General features: G+C 42.8%; 1 protein-coding gene across 1 annotated transcript in view; it reads left to right on the plus strand.

Annotated features, from left to right (window-relative positions):
• The first annotated feature begins 13,962 nt into the window (after positions 1-13,962).
• The window catches only part of LOC121576904 (neuron navigator 2), a 125,949-nt gene continuing 122,090 nt past the window's right edge, over positions 13,963-17,821 (plus strand). Inside the window, 1 exon segment of the mRNA XM_045223568.1 lies at positions 13,963-15,028. Within this exon segment, the coding sequence (XP_045079503.1) occupies positions 14,777-15,028 (252 nt within the window). The 5' untranslated portion in view covers positions 13,963-14,776.

Here is a 17,821-nt window from a genome sequence, read left to right on the forward strand (position 1 = left end):
CAACTGGCCTTGACAACATTCCTGCCAGATTTCTAAGGGATGCTGCAGTAATTATCATGTGGATGGGACCCTGTCTAAACCCAAAATATTGAACTGCGGGGTACCCCAAGGGAGTGTGTTGGGTCCACTTTTCTTTCTATTGTATATAAATGATCTGAAATCTGCCTGTACTTGTGACCTTTTCTTATATGCAGATGATTCTGCACTGTTGGTTTCCCACAAAGACAAAAAGGTGGTTGAGAAAGCCCTCGGTGCTGAACTTCTGAATGTCAGTAAATGGCTATATGACAATAAGCTGTCACTTCACCTTGGAAAAACAGAGTCCATCTTGTTCGGGTCCAAGGTGAAACTGAGGAAATCCCCTGATTTTAAGGTGGTAGTAGGTGACGTAGTAGTCATAGCAAAATACTCTGTTAAGTATCTTGGATGTGTGCTAGATAAACTTCCAGCACTTATGCATCTTGACTAGTCCCACTTTGAAAGCCTTAGATGGCTCAAAGTGGAGGAGAGAGTCGCTCAGATTAAATTGTCTTGTACATAAGATTGACCACATTATGGTCCCCAGGAACCTACAGTGAGGGAAAAAATAATTTGATCCCCTGCTAATTTTGTACGTTTGCCCACTGACAAAGACATGATCAGTCTATCATTTTAATGGTAGGTTTATTTGAACAGTGAGAGACAGAATAACAACCAAAAAATCCAGAAAAACGCATGTCAAAAATGTTATAAGTTGATTTGCATTTTAATGAGGGAAATAAGTATTTGACCACTCTGCAAAACATGACTTAGTACTTGGTGGCAAAACCCTTGTTGGCAATCACAGAGGTCAGACGTTTCTTGTAGTTGGCCACCAGGTTTGCACACATCTCAGGAGGGATTTTGTCCCACTCCTCTTTGCAGATCTTCTCCAAGTCATTAAGGTATCCAGGCTGACGTTTGGCAACTCGAACCTTCAGCTCCCTCCACAGATTTTCTATGGGATTAAGGTCTGGAGACTGGCTAGGCCACTCCAGGACCTTAATGTGCTTCTTCTTGAGCCACTCCTTTGTTGCCTTGGCCGTGTGTTTTGGGTCATTGTCATGCTGGAATACCCATCCACGACTCATTTTCAATGCCCTGGCTGAGGGAAGGAGGTTCTCACCCAAGATTTGAAGGTACATGGCCCCGTCCATCATCCCTTTGATGCGGGGAAGTTGTCCTGTCCCCTTAGCAGAAAAACACCCCCAAAGCATAATGCTTCCACCTCCATGTTTGACGGTGGGGATGGTGTTCTTGGGGTCATAGGCAGCATTCCTCCTCCTCCAAACACGGCGAGTTGAGTTGATGCCAAAGAGCTCGATTTTGGTCACAACACTTTCACCCAGTTCTCCTCTGAATCATTCAGATGTTCATTGGCAAACTTCAGACGGGCCTGTATATGTGCTTTCTTGAGCAGGGGGACCTTGCGGGCGCTGCAGGATTTCAGTCCTTCACGGCGTAGTGTGTTACCAATTGTTTTCTTGGTGACTATGGTCCCAGCTGCCTTGAGATCATTGACAAGATCCTCCCGTGTAGTTATGAGCTGATTCCTCACTGTTCTCATGATCATTGCAACTCCACGAGGTGATATCTTGCATGGAGCCCCAGGCCGAGGGAGATTGACAGTTATTTTGTGTTTCTTCCATTTGCGAATAATCGCACCAACTGTTGTCACCTTCTCACCAAGCTGCTTGGCGATGGTCTTGTAGCCCATTCCAGCATTGTGTAGGTCTACAATCTTGTCCCTGACATCCTTGGAGAGCTCTTTGGTCTTGTCCATGGTGGAGAGTTTGGAATCTTATTGATTGATTGCTTCTGTGGACAGGTGTCTTTTATACAGGTAACAAACTGAGATTAGGAGCACTCCCTTTAAGAGTGTGCTCCTAATCTCAGCTCGTTACCTGTATAAAAGACACCTGGGAGCCAGAAATCTTTCTGATTGAGAGGGGGTCAAATACTTATTTCCCTCATTAAAATGCAAATCAATTTATAACATTTTTGACATGCGTTTTTCTGGATTTTTTTGTTGTTATTCTGTCTCTCACTGTTCAAATAGACCTACCATTAAAATTATAGACTGATCATTTCTTTGTCAGTGGGCAAACATACAAAATCAGCAGGGGATCAAATATTTTTTTCCCTCACTGTATGTAACTACGTTAACTTAGTAAGGGATAACCATAACTATTCCACTAGAAGGAGTGAAACTGACGTTGTTCCTTTTAGATTTAAAAGTGGTATGGGGAAATAAACTTGATTATACTCAGCTGCCATTCTTTGGAATAGTCTTCTGAAGAATTTGAAACTTATAACCGCCATAGGTAGTTTCAAGTTCCCAATGAAAAAATGGCTAAATAGTAGCATGTCTCAAAAGTGAGTCGTAAGATTATAGTACGTGGCTGAGAAATACCCAGGATAGCATATGGTCTGCCTTTTGGTGCCTGTTGTTTATTATATTGTATATTATATATTAGGTATTGATTGTTTTATATATTAAGGGTATGTGAGACAAGGGAGATGTACCTTTCCATAGTTGTTTATTAGGAAAGGAAATTGTACTAATTATCTCATGTTATAAAACAAACAACAATTTTTGTCTGTCATTGTCTGTTGCCATTACAATTACCGCCTAACTTTGTTGCATTCCCCGTTCCCCCTTCCCTCTTCAAAAGGACCACAATGCAAATAAGCTGTTAAGCTTTATTGTGTTATCCTTGATGATTTTCATAAATTGTATGTGGAGGCGTCACCGGCTGGAGTGCCCTTATTTATGTATTTTACAAATTGTCAAATAAATTCAATCAATCCCTCCCTCTCGCGCTTTCTCTTTCTCTCCCCCCTCTACTTCCCTCCCTTCCTCCCTCTCCCTCTTTCTCTCCTCTTTGTGAAGGGTGATTGAGCCAAGGCCCGTTAATAAATAAATAAGTGTGTGTCTGAGGACCACCTCATGGTGATGTGTTTTCAAAGGGCAGCCCCCCCCCCCCTCTCTGGCTCCCTCCCTTCAAGGCTTTGCAGCGGTAAATAATAGATGAGGCCCCTGCAATGCTCCACAATCACACAAGGTGACTGGACAGACTGTGGAGGGCCACAAGGTCTGGCCAGGTTTACAGACACTAAATAGAAAAAAATGTCACACCGTCTGACTGTACATTTTTGTGTTTGTGTGTCGGAGTGATTTGTGTGCTCTAACAGAGTTTACTTGAGCATCTCTGTACAGTACATTTGTGTGAATGTTTGAGTGTATGTTATTGCATTATTCAAGTCGTTTTAGAGGGTTGTATTATCACATTTTTTAAGTAATTGTTTTAGAGCACTGGCATGAAAGGAGAGAAGGGTCATTGAGGAAACCTGGTAAAGCTACTTGTACTTAAACAGTGATATTTGATCCCTTCAGCACAGTGCAGTGAAGGAGACCTCTTGTGTTCAGTCAGCACTCTCACTGTGTGGAGCTGCAATCTAACCCACTGAACAGCTCAGTTCTACCCCATTAACTTCACACACAGACATTGATGGTGTCCCAGCCTTATAAAAAACAAGGCATACATTCATTTCTCAATACCTCAACAGGATGAATTGTAATAGAAGGAATCTATCTTGTATTATTTCACTGAGGTCATTTTTATTCACACATATCAACATATAAAGATTGAACATAGAGATACAAATAGTGGTTGACTCAGGGGAAAAGATGATGTGGGAGAGGTGCCCCTTTAATTCAAACAAATATATCTTTATTGAGTTTACTGTCAATCCAATAAGGGGTAACCTTGTTACCAGCCTGATAAGGTAGCCAAGTTCTTGGGGCAAAGAAAGGATCAGTGTATGCTGCCCTCAGCTGGCTCTTGTGGGTAGTACAGTAATCAATTGATTACTGCTCACCAGTGTGTGAATATAGTGGCACAACTGAAGGAGTAGCAACTGGAGCACTTTCATTAGGTGAAGTAGTTACTCTCGTTCGCTCAGCACATGATATTACATTTACATTTTCGTCATTTAGCAGACGCTCTTATCCAGAGCGACTTACAAATTGGTGCATTCACCTTATGATAGCCAGTGGGACAACCACTTTACAATATATCTATTTTTTATTTATTTTTGTATTTTTATTTTTTTTGTGGGGGGGGGGGGTGGGGTCATGTTCTTATTTGGACCTCCATCACGTGTTTTAAGCATTGCCCATTATAAACAGCCTGGTTTGTAACCCCAGCTGTGGTCCAACTGATGACCAACATAATCACTTAAAGAGCATACTCAGCCTTAACCTTTCCTGCCACACTTGGTTATCATGTAGAAGAGGCCCCTCACAGTCCAAACATATAAAGTTAGCTAAACATATTATATATGACTTGTTTGTTAATGAGTAATGACATAAGAAGTCCTCAGATTTGTGTGGCATCAGTCCATCCATGATGATATGTTATTGCTTTGTTGGTTTCCTGCCATTACTTTTAATAGAGTGGCTGTAATAGGCCTAGTGACTGTGGTGGGCGGATGTTGGAGTAGATGGATACCATAGACCAGGGTATTGAATGACTTTAGTCAATAGTCTGCAATGTGCCCAGTCTCTAGGGCAACCATAGAAATCCCATAATTCGGGCTGACTTGTTTTACCTCATGCGTTCATGGTGGCCTCTAACAATCAATTGAACATCTGAATTGCCCAATGTAACCTTACCTGCTTACTAGTCCTAATGGCCTGTAGAGACTGTATATCCAATGACACAAATATGTGACAAAGCTTTTCTTACTTCGAATGATTTAGATGTACTTCTAATCACTAGACACCAGACACACCAGATTCACCGTAACAAGGTATCTGACAATGTCACAAATTCATAACAATATCACAAGTTGATAATATTAATACTGTGTTTAGAGGATTGCTATAGCTATCCTCGTCAAAGGGCTTCTTTATGTCTGATGAGACTGTGAGCTGCGATGTTCACCAGAACCAGCGATAGCTGCTCTAATCTATTGGCATTGGTCAGAAGAAGTGTCTTAAGGGTCTTTACACATCTGCTTCCTCTCTCGCGCCACCTTAATGCCCTCGTGTTCCCAGCACTATTTATATACCCTTTTTATCGACAGGATGATAGCTCTCCTCACTGCTGAAGCTTTCCTGGCTGCCACTTTGACCTGAACCAGCCAGGGAAAGAATGCAGAACATGATGCACTGTTCTATGGGTGTTAGTCTGCTGTCAATCACAAAGGATTTTTACTGTTAGAAAACCTTGATATGAATAGTCCTTGGGTAAGGTTTCAATTTGTATGAATAGGCCATGCAGTATAAAGGCTACTGAGTTTTGGATCTTTTCAGTCAACACTCAAATAAGATGTTATTGGTGAAGCATGTATAGCACCTGTGTTGTACGCTCACATGTAATTAGATTCTCACTAATATTGGACATGTAAGCCACTTCATATAGGCAACAGCTTGTGGAGGTTGTTTACCATTCAGGTCTGTTGCTGCTCTGTAAGTGGATTGAGGTGTGTGCTTCCCCCCCAGTGAACATTCCTATCAAATACTGTGCCTAGTCAAAGCCTCCATTCAGACATGAATATGTCTGCCCCTGGCCCCTCTCTCTTTCTACCACTCTCCCCCAAAATTTCTCTGTTAGTCTTCATTGGAAGCTCCTCTACGTGACTAATCCGAATGAAATGGCAGTGATGGGATTGATTTTGTTAGTCACTCTCACTCAGATATTGTACATATTATGTGTTTCAGAGGGAAGGGAAATAGGGATGCCACTTTGGTCATAACTTACCCTTAATTGAGTTTAATATGATTATTAAATACAGCCATACAGCTAAAAGTCTGAACTCTCTTCAACTACTGAGACTCATCTATGATGGGAAGTTCAGCAGACTGGCTCATTGAAAGGAGACCATATGTCTCTTGGCATGAAATGATGTCCCGCGGATCAATCAGTTTAGCAGCATACTGTGTTATTGATAGACAGATATATCAACAGCTTTTACATTTACATTTTAGTCATTTAGCAGACGCTCTTATCCAAACCGACTTACAGTTAGTGAGTGCATAAATGTTTCATACTGGCCCCCTGTGGGAATCGAACCCACAACCCTGGCGTTGCAAGCGCCATGCTCTACCAACTGAGCTACAGGAGGCCTTTTCAGCTCAGTACCTTGGGATCTTCCACTGGGTTTTCCTGTGGGGTAGAGAAGAGGGGAGATCTGAGTGTCTCCATCTCTGACCCAGTCCGGGCCCTTTAGCCTCCATGAGTAGCAAAGACCAAGGTCCAAGATCTGGAAACATCCTTTCCTCAAAAAAAATCTCACAGTTACTTTCTCTCAGATTTTCTCTGGTCAGTCTCTCATCTGTGAAGATCATTGATAGTCTGGTTTTCACATCGTCTATCTCATCTAGCGCCTTTTGTAAAAGAGCTTCTGAAGCTGAGCAGCCTGGTCAGCCAAGACGACAGTGTGCCAGAACAATTACGCACCATATTATTATAGTCTGTAAAACTTTAAAACTGCAATAAAACCAAATGCTGGCCAATGGTAAAAGACTTGCGCCATTACGCCATTAACCCAAAATATTACCAAAGGACATAGCCAACTGACATCCTCGTATTGCACCCTGCAAGTGGCAATGTGACTATACGGTGGTGTATAGAAGCCCATCAGAGAGGAGCTGAGCTGTGGAGGCGACAGAGAGCCCTGGCTTACTGACCAAGTGGTGGTAGCACCATCCTGCCCTGCTGCCACCTAAACCCATAAGGGGATTATTTGCTGACTGGGCACTCATCTTGTAATCTAATCATGGGATTTTCATGAAAGTGGAATAAACAGTGTTGCCAGCTTGCCGTCTGCTGCCTTTTTACAGCGTTTAAAACCCCAAATGCTATGGTGGAAGTGGGACCGAATGGGGCTGAGGGGCAACCTTTAACTTCTGATATAGTCTGAGGGAGGTTGACGTTACAACCATCTGTCATTAACGAGTTATTTACATCCGGATGTGGAATTGCGGCCAAATCCAGTGTGTAGGGGTTAATGCACCACATTCACAGAGTCCATTTGATATCCCCTCTTCGTAATTCATTTACGGTTTTATAAAGCTGCAGACAGTATTGTGGCAGGCAGCCTGTTTGCTTAACATAGAAATGTTTGCACTGTACCTTTTATGGCTTGTTGTCCTCCATATCTAGTCTTTGTCTGTTAGTTGCTGCTGTCATCACTAAATGTTAATTTGGGCCTCTGTCTGCGTAGCATCATCAGAGGACGATATGTGTCTGTTTTATCGGTGGCACGTGCTGCTGTTATCCAGAAAGCAGAAGGGGAGGAGGGTGGCCAGGGTGGCGCGGCGGCGTGCTGCCAGCACCTTCACCACCCAGTAGGCACTCACCCGTCTGTTGTACGACCCACTCAGAACAGGATACAGCCAGAGTGATAGTGCTGCTGTCACTGCAGGCCCTCCAACACCATAGAGGTCAGTAGGGCTTCCTCTGCACGGAATCACAGATGAAACACATCCACAGACAGCCACACTTAGACAGTTTAGAGTTTTCAACTCTAAATGATCGGCTATGAAAAGCCAACTGAGAGACCTGAGCCCTAGGACCATACGTCGGGACTACCGGCCGTGGTGACTCCTTGCTGTCCCCAGTCCGCCTGGCCTTGCTGCTATTCCAGTTTAAACTGTTCTGCCTGCGGTTATGGAACCCCTACCTGTCCCAGACCTGCTGTTTTAAACTCTAATGATCGGCTATGAAAAGCCAACTGAGATTTATTCCTGATTATTATTTGACCATGCTTGTCACTTATGAACATTTTTGAACATCTTGGCATGGTTCTGTTATAATCTCCACCCGGCACAGCCAGAAGAGGACTGGCCACCCCTCATAGCCTGGTTCCTCTCTAGGTTTCTTCCTAGGTTTTGCCTTTCTAGGGAGTTTTTCCTAGCCACCGTGCTTCTACACCTGCATTACTAGCTGTTTGGGGTTTTAGGCTGGGTTTCTGTACAGCACTTCGAGATATTAGCTGATGTAAGAAGGGCTATATAAAATAAAATTGATTGATTGAGTTACACGCACACACACGCTTGTGCAGACAGTCACACACGCATGTATTCATTCAGCTAATTCGTTCAGCTCTCAGCTGCATACAAAGGATTTTGGCCATAGTGCTCACTCACAGCGAAGTATCAGATTTGTGGTTTGGTAGCACTCACCTGGTTCCTCTTGACTCATTGGCTGGCAGGACTGAGGTGACTGGATCTGTGTGGTGGGGATATAAATGAGTGACAGGGTTGAGGTATAAAACCTTCTGATGTCATGCTGTCTTTAGCTCCCATTGGTATCACCAGCCCAACAACCCAATGGGATTGGCCCAGCCAGTACAGTACGTTGGTTAGATTTGAGCAGGTGCCCAGAGACCATCTGAAATAGGTTCATCTCTCTCTCTGTTTGACATTTTTTGACTGTTCAAGTACTCACAAGATTTTTTTTCTAGTACTCAAATGAAAACAATTGATTTTTAGAACACAAGGCCCGTACTGGAGAAACCGTAATATCAGCTGGTTATTTTATATCGTGGAACACAATCTTCAAAAAGCCAGTAACCTTAGCAGTGGCGCATGCTTGTAGAAGCCTTATGTTAGAAATCAAAATGACTATGTAAAGGTAGGTTAAGTAATTAAATATGATCTGAAATCAAATTGCCCCATACATATTCAGTCAATAAAAAACAAGTGCCATTTTAGAATTATTCATTGAAGCCATAATGACCTGTTAGTTCTCTGGCGTGGTCACAGCGGCGCTTTGCAGTGACAAAAGATGTGATGCGAGATTGCTGCTGCTTGTCCCCCTCCGAGAACGTTTCTTTGTGCTTGATAACCATATGATTTGTCATGGAGCTAATTGTGCTGTGATAGGAGAGCTTAATAGTGATAGGGAACTTAAATAGCATAAGCCTATCCTGGCACGCAGGCCAGGTACATCTGTGCGCGCGCACGTGTTCACACGACAGTGACAAGATGGAGAAACCAGACATGTGCTCCAAACAAAATACAATGAAGAAATTGACATAAAACTGGTAAATATAATTAAATAAACCACAACTTTAATATCACAAGTGTTGGGCAGTTTGTGAGCTCTCCAAACAACGTGTCCACTACGAGAAGGAGAACGGTATGCAGTATTAATACATTGAATGAACAGAAATGACCGTAACCTAACATTTTAGATTAATGAGGAAATGGCAATGATTAACGGTAGCCTACATTAACTACTGGTTATACTTTTGATATATAGTCATTCATAAACATTGACAAACAATTCACACCATGAAAACAATGAATGTGCACAAATTGGCAGGAGTCAGTGTGTGTTAGTGGAGAAAGACATGCCTAGTGCGTCTTCGACACACAGTATTTGAAAAAATATACATTTCTGATGTCCGTTCGAGTACTCGATTACTCATGCTCATCACTGTGAATGACTTGACTCCTATAGATATGATATTAATCTTGCATAATGTCAGTCTAGGTGTCTGACCTCTCTATGACCCTTTCAGAGAGGTCACAACACAGCGGGACACTGTGCCACCCGGGTGATAATAATAATAATAATATGCCATTTAGCAGACGCTTTTATCCAAAGCGACTTACAGTCATGCGTGCATATATTTTTGTGTATGGGTGGTCCCGGGGATCAAACCCACTACCTTGGCGTTGCAAGCGCCGTGCTCTACCAGCTGAGCTACAGAGGACCACGGGGGGTGAACGTTTTAGTCGGCACAACAAACACACACAGACTGGGGATCAGGCTCGTCAACACTGTAGTAACAGGCACACAGAGACCTCTAAAGCACATTCATTTCTCTTATGCACTATATGATGAATACACATGAACTATTCAATCAATATGGACTTTTCTTTTCACGCAGGTGTGTAGGATGGAAACAAAGGTAAACTTTGCAATATTTACCTGGAGCTAACCTTGCAGATAGCATTACTGGGTGATCTGAAAAGTCATAGTCAATCGACAAATAATATAATAATACTTTTAGCAAAAATGTTTATTTTTAATTCACAATCTGTAGAAGCAATGAGAATAGAAAGGTTCAGAACTTTTGTAAAACATCACAGTACGGTTGAAATATATATGGCAAATAGAAATCCTATATGGATGGTGTTAAGAGATAGATGGGAGGTATTGAATAGAGTTGAATGATGGGACTAATAACAAATAACAACAAATAATAACAAGATAACTAATAATGTAAGCATACTGTGTCCATAATAAGTATATAGGTTGTATGTTGGGAGCTTTTGGGAAAGAGCACAGTTAGAAAGATATGGCATATAGAAGCAAACCGGATGGACATCATGAAAATGATCAGAGAGGTTGAGAGTAGAAGAAGTTCAGGAGCAAAAAAATTAATAAATATATATATATACATATAATAGAATTATTGTAAAATTAACTGTGTCCATAAGGTGTAGATAGTAAGTATAGACCGGAAGTAGAGGCCTGGGCATTGTTGTTCACTAATTTACTCCAAGTAGGGAAAGGATGGCAGGTTGGAAAGTAATAAAGCGGAGTATATATATAAAAAACATGGGGGATTGGAAGTGATGCAGACAATTACATTGATAGAAGATACAATCTATCTGCAATATTAAGCTGATCCATCCCCCAATAAAAAATGAATTAAAATAAAATAAAAAAACAAAGGTAAACTTGATGAGAGTGAACTGAGTGGAGGGTTGATTGACTGCTGTACAGTGGACACTGGTAAGCCAATGAGTGTCACTGACCATTAAAGGGGTCTTTGGGTAACTGGGACCCACTCTTTTCACGGCACTTGGATACAAAGTGATTTTCGTAGCAGGTTAGGTGAGCATTTTCGCTAACCCTAACCCTTTTCCTAACCTTAACCTCAGACTCCTAACCTGCTGCATAAGTTATCCTAACCTGCTATGAAAAAGTCACTTTGGTTATCGAAGTGGTGTGAAAAGAGTGTTTCCCTTGGGTAACCAGATTGTCCAGTGGATTATCGATTAGCTTTCACAGGCAGGGGGGATAGTGTCCTTTTAGAGGAGTATGAAAAACCTCACCCTATGGATGGTTTGTGTTGAAACACAGCGGTAGAGAGAGTTCTGTTTGACTTAGACCCAGAGGGATTACAGGTTCCACCGGTTGGAGGAACTGCTGGCTGCAGCACTATTTGAAACCTCACAAAGCTTCTGCCGGTGCTGGCTCTGAATAATAACACATCCCCCAGTCTGTCTGCTGACTGGAAGTTTACATGACACTGAGAATCAACTGTACAGACTTACAAAGAACATAGAAAGCACTTGATAACGTCATATTCATCCCTATGCACATCCAAATGAAAGTTATTTGTGTTGAGTCTGTTTACTGTTCTGGCACTGTGGAGTTACAGTTTTTCTCAATTGCTAAAACACTAAACCCTATTGTCTGAACCAAATGCTCAGTTGCCTGAACCCACTGATTGAATCAATCACTCTTTTGGCAAAACCATAAGCACTTTTCACCTGTTTAGACATAACTTGCCAACACATTTTCATTGTGATGCACCCGTGCTGCATAATGGTGAGCACAGGTGACAAAAGTCAAACACAATTAGAGCACAGGTGTCACCACTTGAACACAACAACTCAAAATTGATCACACTTGTGGCTAATGATGTGAGGGAACATATACAGTAAGCCAGTTCAGAGAGCACTGGTTTGTGAGGCCCTACAATGGATGGAAATCTGAGAGAAAGAGTTCGTGTGAGAGGAGGTCGAGGTGGTCGAGGTGGTCAGCGAAGACAAAGAACAGTAATATCTGATGAAATCAGAGCTACTGTGATTGACCATGTTCTTGTCCATGGTATGAGCATGAGGGAGGCTGGACAAAGGGTACAACCAAACATCAGTAGATTCACTGTGTCCACCATAATCCGAAGATTTAGAGAAGAGAACAGGTAATTACCTTTTTTTGACATTATAGTACAGTATGTAAATGTTGACAGCAATTACTGTATGACATACTATATACTGTACCACAGTATACTGTAAGTAAATATATGTTTCAGTACATCACTGTACCAATGTACTGTAGTATTGTAATGGAGGGTTGGTCTAACTGTTTGTAGGCCTAGTATTCCATGTATATTTTTGTAACTCCATGTTCTCTTTTTGTAGAATTGAAAGACTGCCACATGGGGGTGGGAGGACAGGTATGTTCTCCCCACACCAAGAGACCCTAATTGTTGATATGGTCCGTGAGAACAATGCCATTAAACTGAGCGAAATTCAGCAGAAGATCATTGAGGACCATTTAAATTTTGAGGGTATCAACAGTGTCAGCCTCTCTACTGTTGATCGTGTCCTCAAGCGCAACAGACTGCGCATGAAACAGCTATACAGAGTGCCCTTTGATCGCAACTCAGACAGAGTCAAAGAGCAAAGATTCCAGTATGTACAGGTTGGCATATATCCAGACACATTCAATGTTGATTACTCTAAGTAGTGATTTACTGTAGTGGCCTAAATCACTTTTTCCGTATCACTTACAAAACTATATCTATTTCTACAGAGGGTTTTTCAACTGGATGCAATGGAAAGACCCCATCAATACATCTACATGGATGAAGCTGGGTTTAATCTCACCAAAAGGAGAAGGAGAGGCCGTAATGTGATTGGCCATCGGGCCATTGTTGGTGTTCCTGGCCAGCGTGGTGGCAATGTCACATTATGTGCTGCCATCAGCAATCATGGGTTTGTCCACCATCATGCCAACCTGGGGCCCTACAACACTCACCAGCTCCTCATTTTCCTCAATCACATGCGAGATGCTTTGTTAGGGCAGCAGGATGAGCATCCCATCTATTTTGTTGTTTGGGACAATGTGAGTTTTCACAGAGCCCTCCAGGTTAGAGAGTGGTACAATATGAACCAAGGTTTTATCAATCTTTGCCTTCCACCGTACTCCCCTTTCCTAAACCCCATTGAGGAATTATTCTCCTCATAGCGGTGGAAGGTATATGAACGCCAACCTTACACCAGGGTAAATCTCCTGCAAGCCATGGGACTTGCCTGTGGTGACATAGGTGTGGAGGCATGCCAAGCCTGGATACGGCATGCCAGGGGTTTTTTCCCCCGTTGCCTGGCCAGACAAAATGTGGCCTGTGATGTGGATGAAGTCCTGTGGCCTGACCCAGTACGGAGACATGATGCTGTGGCTGAGTAATGCACTTATTTGTATATTTTTGTACTTTATTTTTACATGGGCTTAGTGTACACAAGTGGCAAACGCATAAGATTTCTGTTTGTCTTTACAAGTGCTACATGTAAATGCACAAGATTTCTGTTTTGTCTTTTTGTAGTGCTAAATGCACAGTTTTTTTTTGTTTTGCAACATGCATTTAGCCTACAGTGAACAATAAACATTTATTTCGCCAGCTTCATGTCCTGAGCATTGTGTTTTCTATTTTTCTACGTAGTGTTTAGTGACTGTTCAGTAGTGTTTTTTATTTTGATTGACTCGGGGCACGATTTGACAACATAGTTCAGTTTTGAGCACAGATTGAACTGTTTTGAGGTGAAAGTTTGGTTTTGCAAGAAGAGTCTGAGGTTTTGTGAATGTAGCTTGAAAATTGGGTTTTGTGTTCACAGTTAAGAGAAAAGGAGAGCAGCTTTCAAGAAATGTGTCTTAGCAATCGAGAAAAACTGTAACAGTTGAGCTCAAAGCTGTGGGGAGCATAATATAAAACCCGGGGAGGGGGCATGAGAACTGGAGCCCCTCCCCTCCTGCAGAGATCAGCAGAACCCATAACCCCTCCTCTCCTTTATACAGCAGCACTGGGCCAATTAGAACAACACACTCGTGTTAGATAGGGCTCCTCTCCCACTTCACAGAGAGAGAGAGAGAGAGAGAGAGAGAGAGAGACTGGGATAAAAGTTGTTTTTGTGATGCTATGCCATAATGTGATGTGCATTGGCTGCCCAGGCTGTCTGCATTGACTACTTGACAAGCTGAGGGAGAAGGATACTACGGTACGTCCCTCCAGGTTGCCACCCAACGGTGTTTAGTCATTAGAGTCTAATCTTTCAGAGTGTCGCATCCACAGCCGTTTCCATCTCCACCTTCCTCCTGGTTTCTTGCTACTGGACCTGTTCTGAGACTGGGTTTTCCTTCTTTACGCATTGAGGGGCTAATGAAGCAAACTTCTAGTGGGAACAGCGCCGGGTCAAACCAGGACCAGGGAACACTACTGTAACGCTGTACTGTGCCTCTGCAGCAAGGAACAGGTGGGGAGGAACGCAGAAGAACGCGCCCATCGCTGTGGATGGTTCCAGAACTTCAGTAAAACCCAGAGAGGGATGTGACTTCCCACTAGCGACACACTGCTTGAATTAGCGTTGTTTCCATGTCATTTCAATGAAAATAAGTTGAACCAACGTGGAATAGACGTTGAATTGACATCTGTGCCCAGTGGGTTGGCAGCCTGTCAGAGGGAGTTGTTCTCATCGAAAGGTTTACTTTTGGACTCTCTGTGTGTGTGAGTTTGTGTGTACCACAGAGAGTCTCCTGCTGTACATGGCTATATGCAGGCTGAGCTACCCCAGCTGTGGAGCTTCTGTGTGAGCGTACGCCTGCGTTTTGGCCAACCTTCTTAGAAAGCAGCAGAGAGAGAGAGAGAGGGGGAGAGTCGGAGTGCTTGTATGTGTGTGAATGTGTGGAGAGGTTTCTGAGACGTGCTCTGAAAGCAAGAGCGGAAGATGCCGGCCATTCTGGTCGCCTCTAAGATGAAGTCAGGACTACCCAAACCGGTGCACAACGCCCTGCCCATTCCTCAGATACAGAATCCTGCCAGGTCCAGGACCTCCAGCCCTCACAGGGCCAGCCACCTCAGACACAGCCCCCTGAAAGCCCTTCACCGGCAGGGAGAGGACCAGGGAAAGGGAGAGGGGACCCCCACTCCCACCAAAACCCTCTCAACCAGAGAGAGTGAAGACCGAGAGGACCCTCAGGTCAGAGCACTGTTCTTTTCAATCTCATCTTTGTTACGTACTAAGACTAAAGGATGAAACCTGGAGTAAACTGGGATAAAATATGGGATCTCTGCACCTGTTCAGCATGCGTAGATGGATAGTGAACACTATCGGCATTTGCAGCTGCTGTGTATATAGGAGAGATGCAGGCTAATGTGTCTAAGGCACATAATGATGAATGGCATGTGTGTGTGGTCAGTAGTGTAAACATATGTCACAGGTTAAAGCATTAGTCAAATGTTGTTTGAGGCTACGGTAGTGAAGGGGAGGAGTTAATACTCTAATCAGATGGTCATTCAGCGATGCAGATAGGGAATGACAACCCTTCCCTTATCAGCCATCTTCACTGTCACTACAATGCAAGGAAGTGTTTGAAATCTGCTGTAGGGCATTCACTTCAATGGATATCTAATTCTCTTCGACATACCTTAGTTACTTTCTCACAGGGAAATTTGAAAGACTAAGGTCTGCAGTGAGAACAGAATACAACAGCAGGCTTTGGCCTCATGGCAGTTGCGGGTATATTATATATATATATATATATATATATATATATATATATATATATATACATATATATATACACACTACTGTTCAAAAGTTTGGGGTCACTTAGAAATGTCATTTTTTTCAAAAAAAATAAATAAAAGTCCATTAAAATAACATCAAATTGATCAGAAATACAGTGTAGAAATTGTTGATGTTGTAAATGGCTATTGTAGCTGGAAACTGCTGATTTTTAATGGAATATCTACAAAGGCGTACAGAGGCCCATTATCAGCAACCATCAGTCCTGTGTTCCAAAGGCACGTTGTGTTTGCTAATCCAAGTTGATCATTTTAAAAGGCTAATTGATCATTAGAAAACCCTTTTGCAATTATGTTAGCACAGCTGAAAACTGTTGTGCTGATTAAAGAAGCAATAAAACTGGCCTTCTTGAGACTAGTTGAGTATCTGGAGCATCAGCAATTGTGGGTTCGATTACAGGCTCAAAATGGCCAGAAACAAATAACTTTCTTCTGAAACTCGTCAGTCTATTCTTGTTCTGAGAAATGAAGGCTATTCCATGCGAGGAATTGCCAAGAAACTGAAGATCTCATACAACGCTGTGTACTACTCCCTTCACAGAACAGCGCAAAGTGGCTCTAACCAGAATAGAAAGAGGAGTGGGAAGCCCCGGTGCACAATTGAGCAAGAGGACAAATACATTAGAGTGTCTAGTTTGAGAAACAGATGCCTCACAGGTCCTCAACTGGCAGCTTCATTAAATAGTACCCGCAAAACACCAGTCTCAACATCAACAGTGAAGAGGCGACTCCGGGATGCTGACCTTCTAGGCAGAGTTGCAAAGAAAAAGCCATATCTCAGATTGTCCCATAAAAAGAAAAGGTTAAGATGGGCAGTCTGAGATATGGCTTTTTCTTTGCAACTCTGCCTAGAAGGTCAGCGTCCCGGAGTCGCCTCTTCACTGTTGACGTTGTGACTGATGTTTTGCGGGTACTATTTAATGAAGCTGCCAGTTGAGGACATGGTTAGAGCCAGTTTGCGCTGTTCTGTGAAGGGAGTAGTACACAGCGTTGTATGAGATCTTCAGTTTCTCAGCAATTTCTCGCATGGAATAGCCTTCATTTCTCAGAACAAGAATAGACTGATGAGTTTCAGAAGAAAGCTCTTTGTTTCTAGCCATTTTGAGCCTGTAATCTCAGGAAGGCCAGTTGTATTGCTTTAATCAGCACAACAGTTTTCAGTTGTGCTAACATAATTGCAAAAGGGTTTTCTAATGATCAATTAGCCTTTTAAAATGATGAACTTGGATTAGCAAACACAACGTGCCATTGGAACACAGGACTGATGGTTGCTGATAATGGGCCTTGGAGTTCCAGGCATTTACAACATTAACAATGTCTGCACTGTATTTCTGATCAATTGTATTTTATTTTAATGGGGGAAAAAATGCTTTTCTTTCGAAAACAAGGACATTTCTAAGTGACCCCAAACTTTTGAACGGTAGTGTATATACACAGAGATAAGAGAGAGAGAGAGAGAGAGAGAGAGAGAGAGAGAGAGAGAGAGAGAGAGAGAGAGAGAGAGAGAGAGAGAGAGAGAGAGAGAGAGAGAGAGAGAGAGAGAGATATTCCCCTGTTTAATTTTTTATGTTGGCCTGTGTGAATGGCAGACAGATGGGTTTTAAGAGCTCTACACACCTGGTCTGGCTGATGTCTGCAACGTGCAGTGTGTATGCCTTTATATTCATACATTTGTACAACTGTACAAAGATTATAGTTAAACTGAAAGCGACTATAGATTATAGTCCAGGAGTGCCGGTCTTGTGTCTATATTGCTGGCCTGGCCATGTATAGCCTATGTGTAGTTGGCCGATCCCGTAGCCCGCTGTCCCAGGCAGGCAGGGAGCAGTAGCTGATGTTTTGCTTCATGTGGTGGGGAGGATGAAAGATTACTGTGTAGCCTATCATTACACAGTGAGAGTGAACAGCGGTCAGGGGGTTTCCTGCAGCGCTCTATTTGGAGTGGCAGTACTGTGCTGTGCTGTGGCTCAGTGTGCTCCACACTGCAGCCCAGCCCAACTGCAGAGTTCATGGAGCTGGGGGCCAGGGGGCCCACTGGAGAGGAAACGGGAACACACAAGCATAGAATCATATTGTATTATTTCATATTTCCTTTTTATTTTGTTGGCGTACCCTAATGGGGGACATATGGTGAAAGAATAGAAAGGGTTGGTAAATTATGAAGAGTTAGCCAGTGTGGTATTTT

Source organism: Coregonus clupeaformis, chromosome 11 (assembly GCF_020615455.1).
Source record: "Coregonus clupeaformis isolate EN_2021a chromosome 11, ASM2061545v1, whole genome shotgun sequence".
Taxonomy (NCBI): domain Eukaryota; kingdom Metazoa; phylum Chordata; class Actinopteri; order Salmoniformes; family Salmonidae; genus Coregonus; species Coregonus clupeaformis.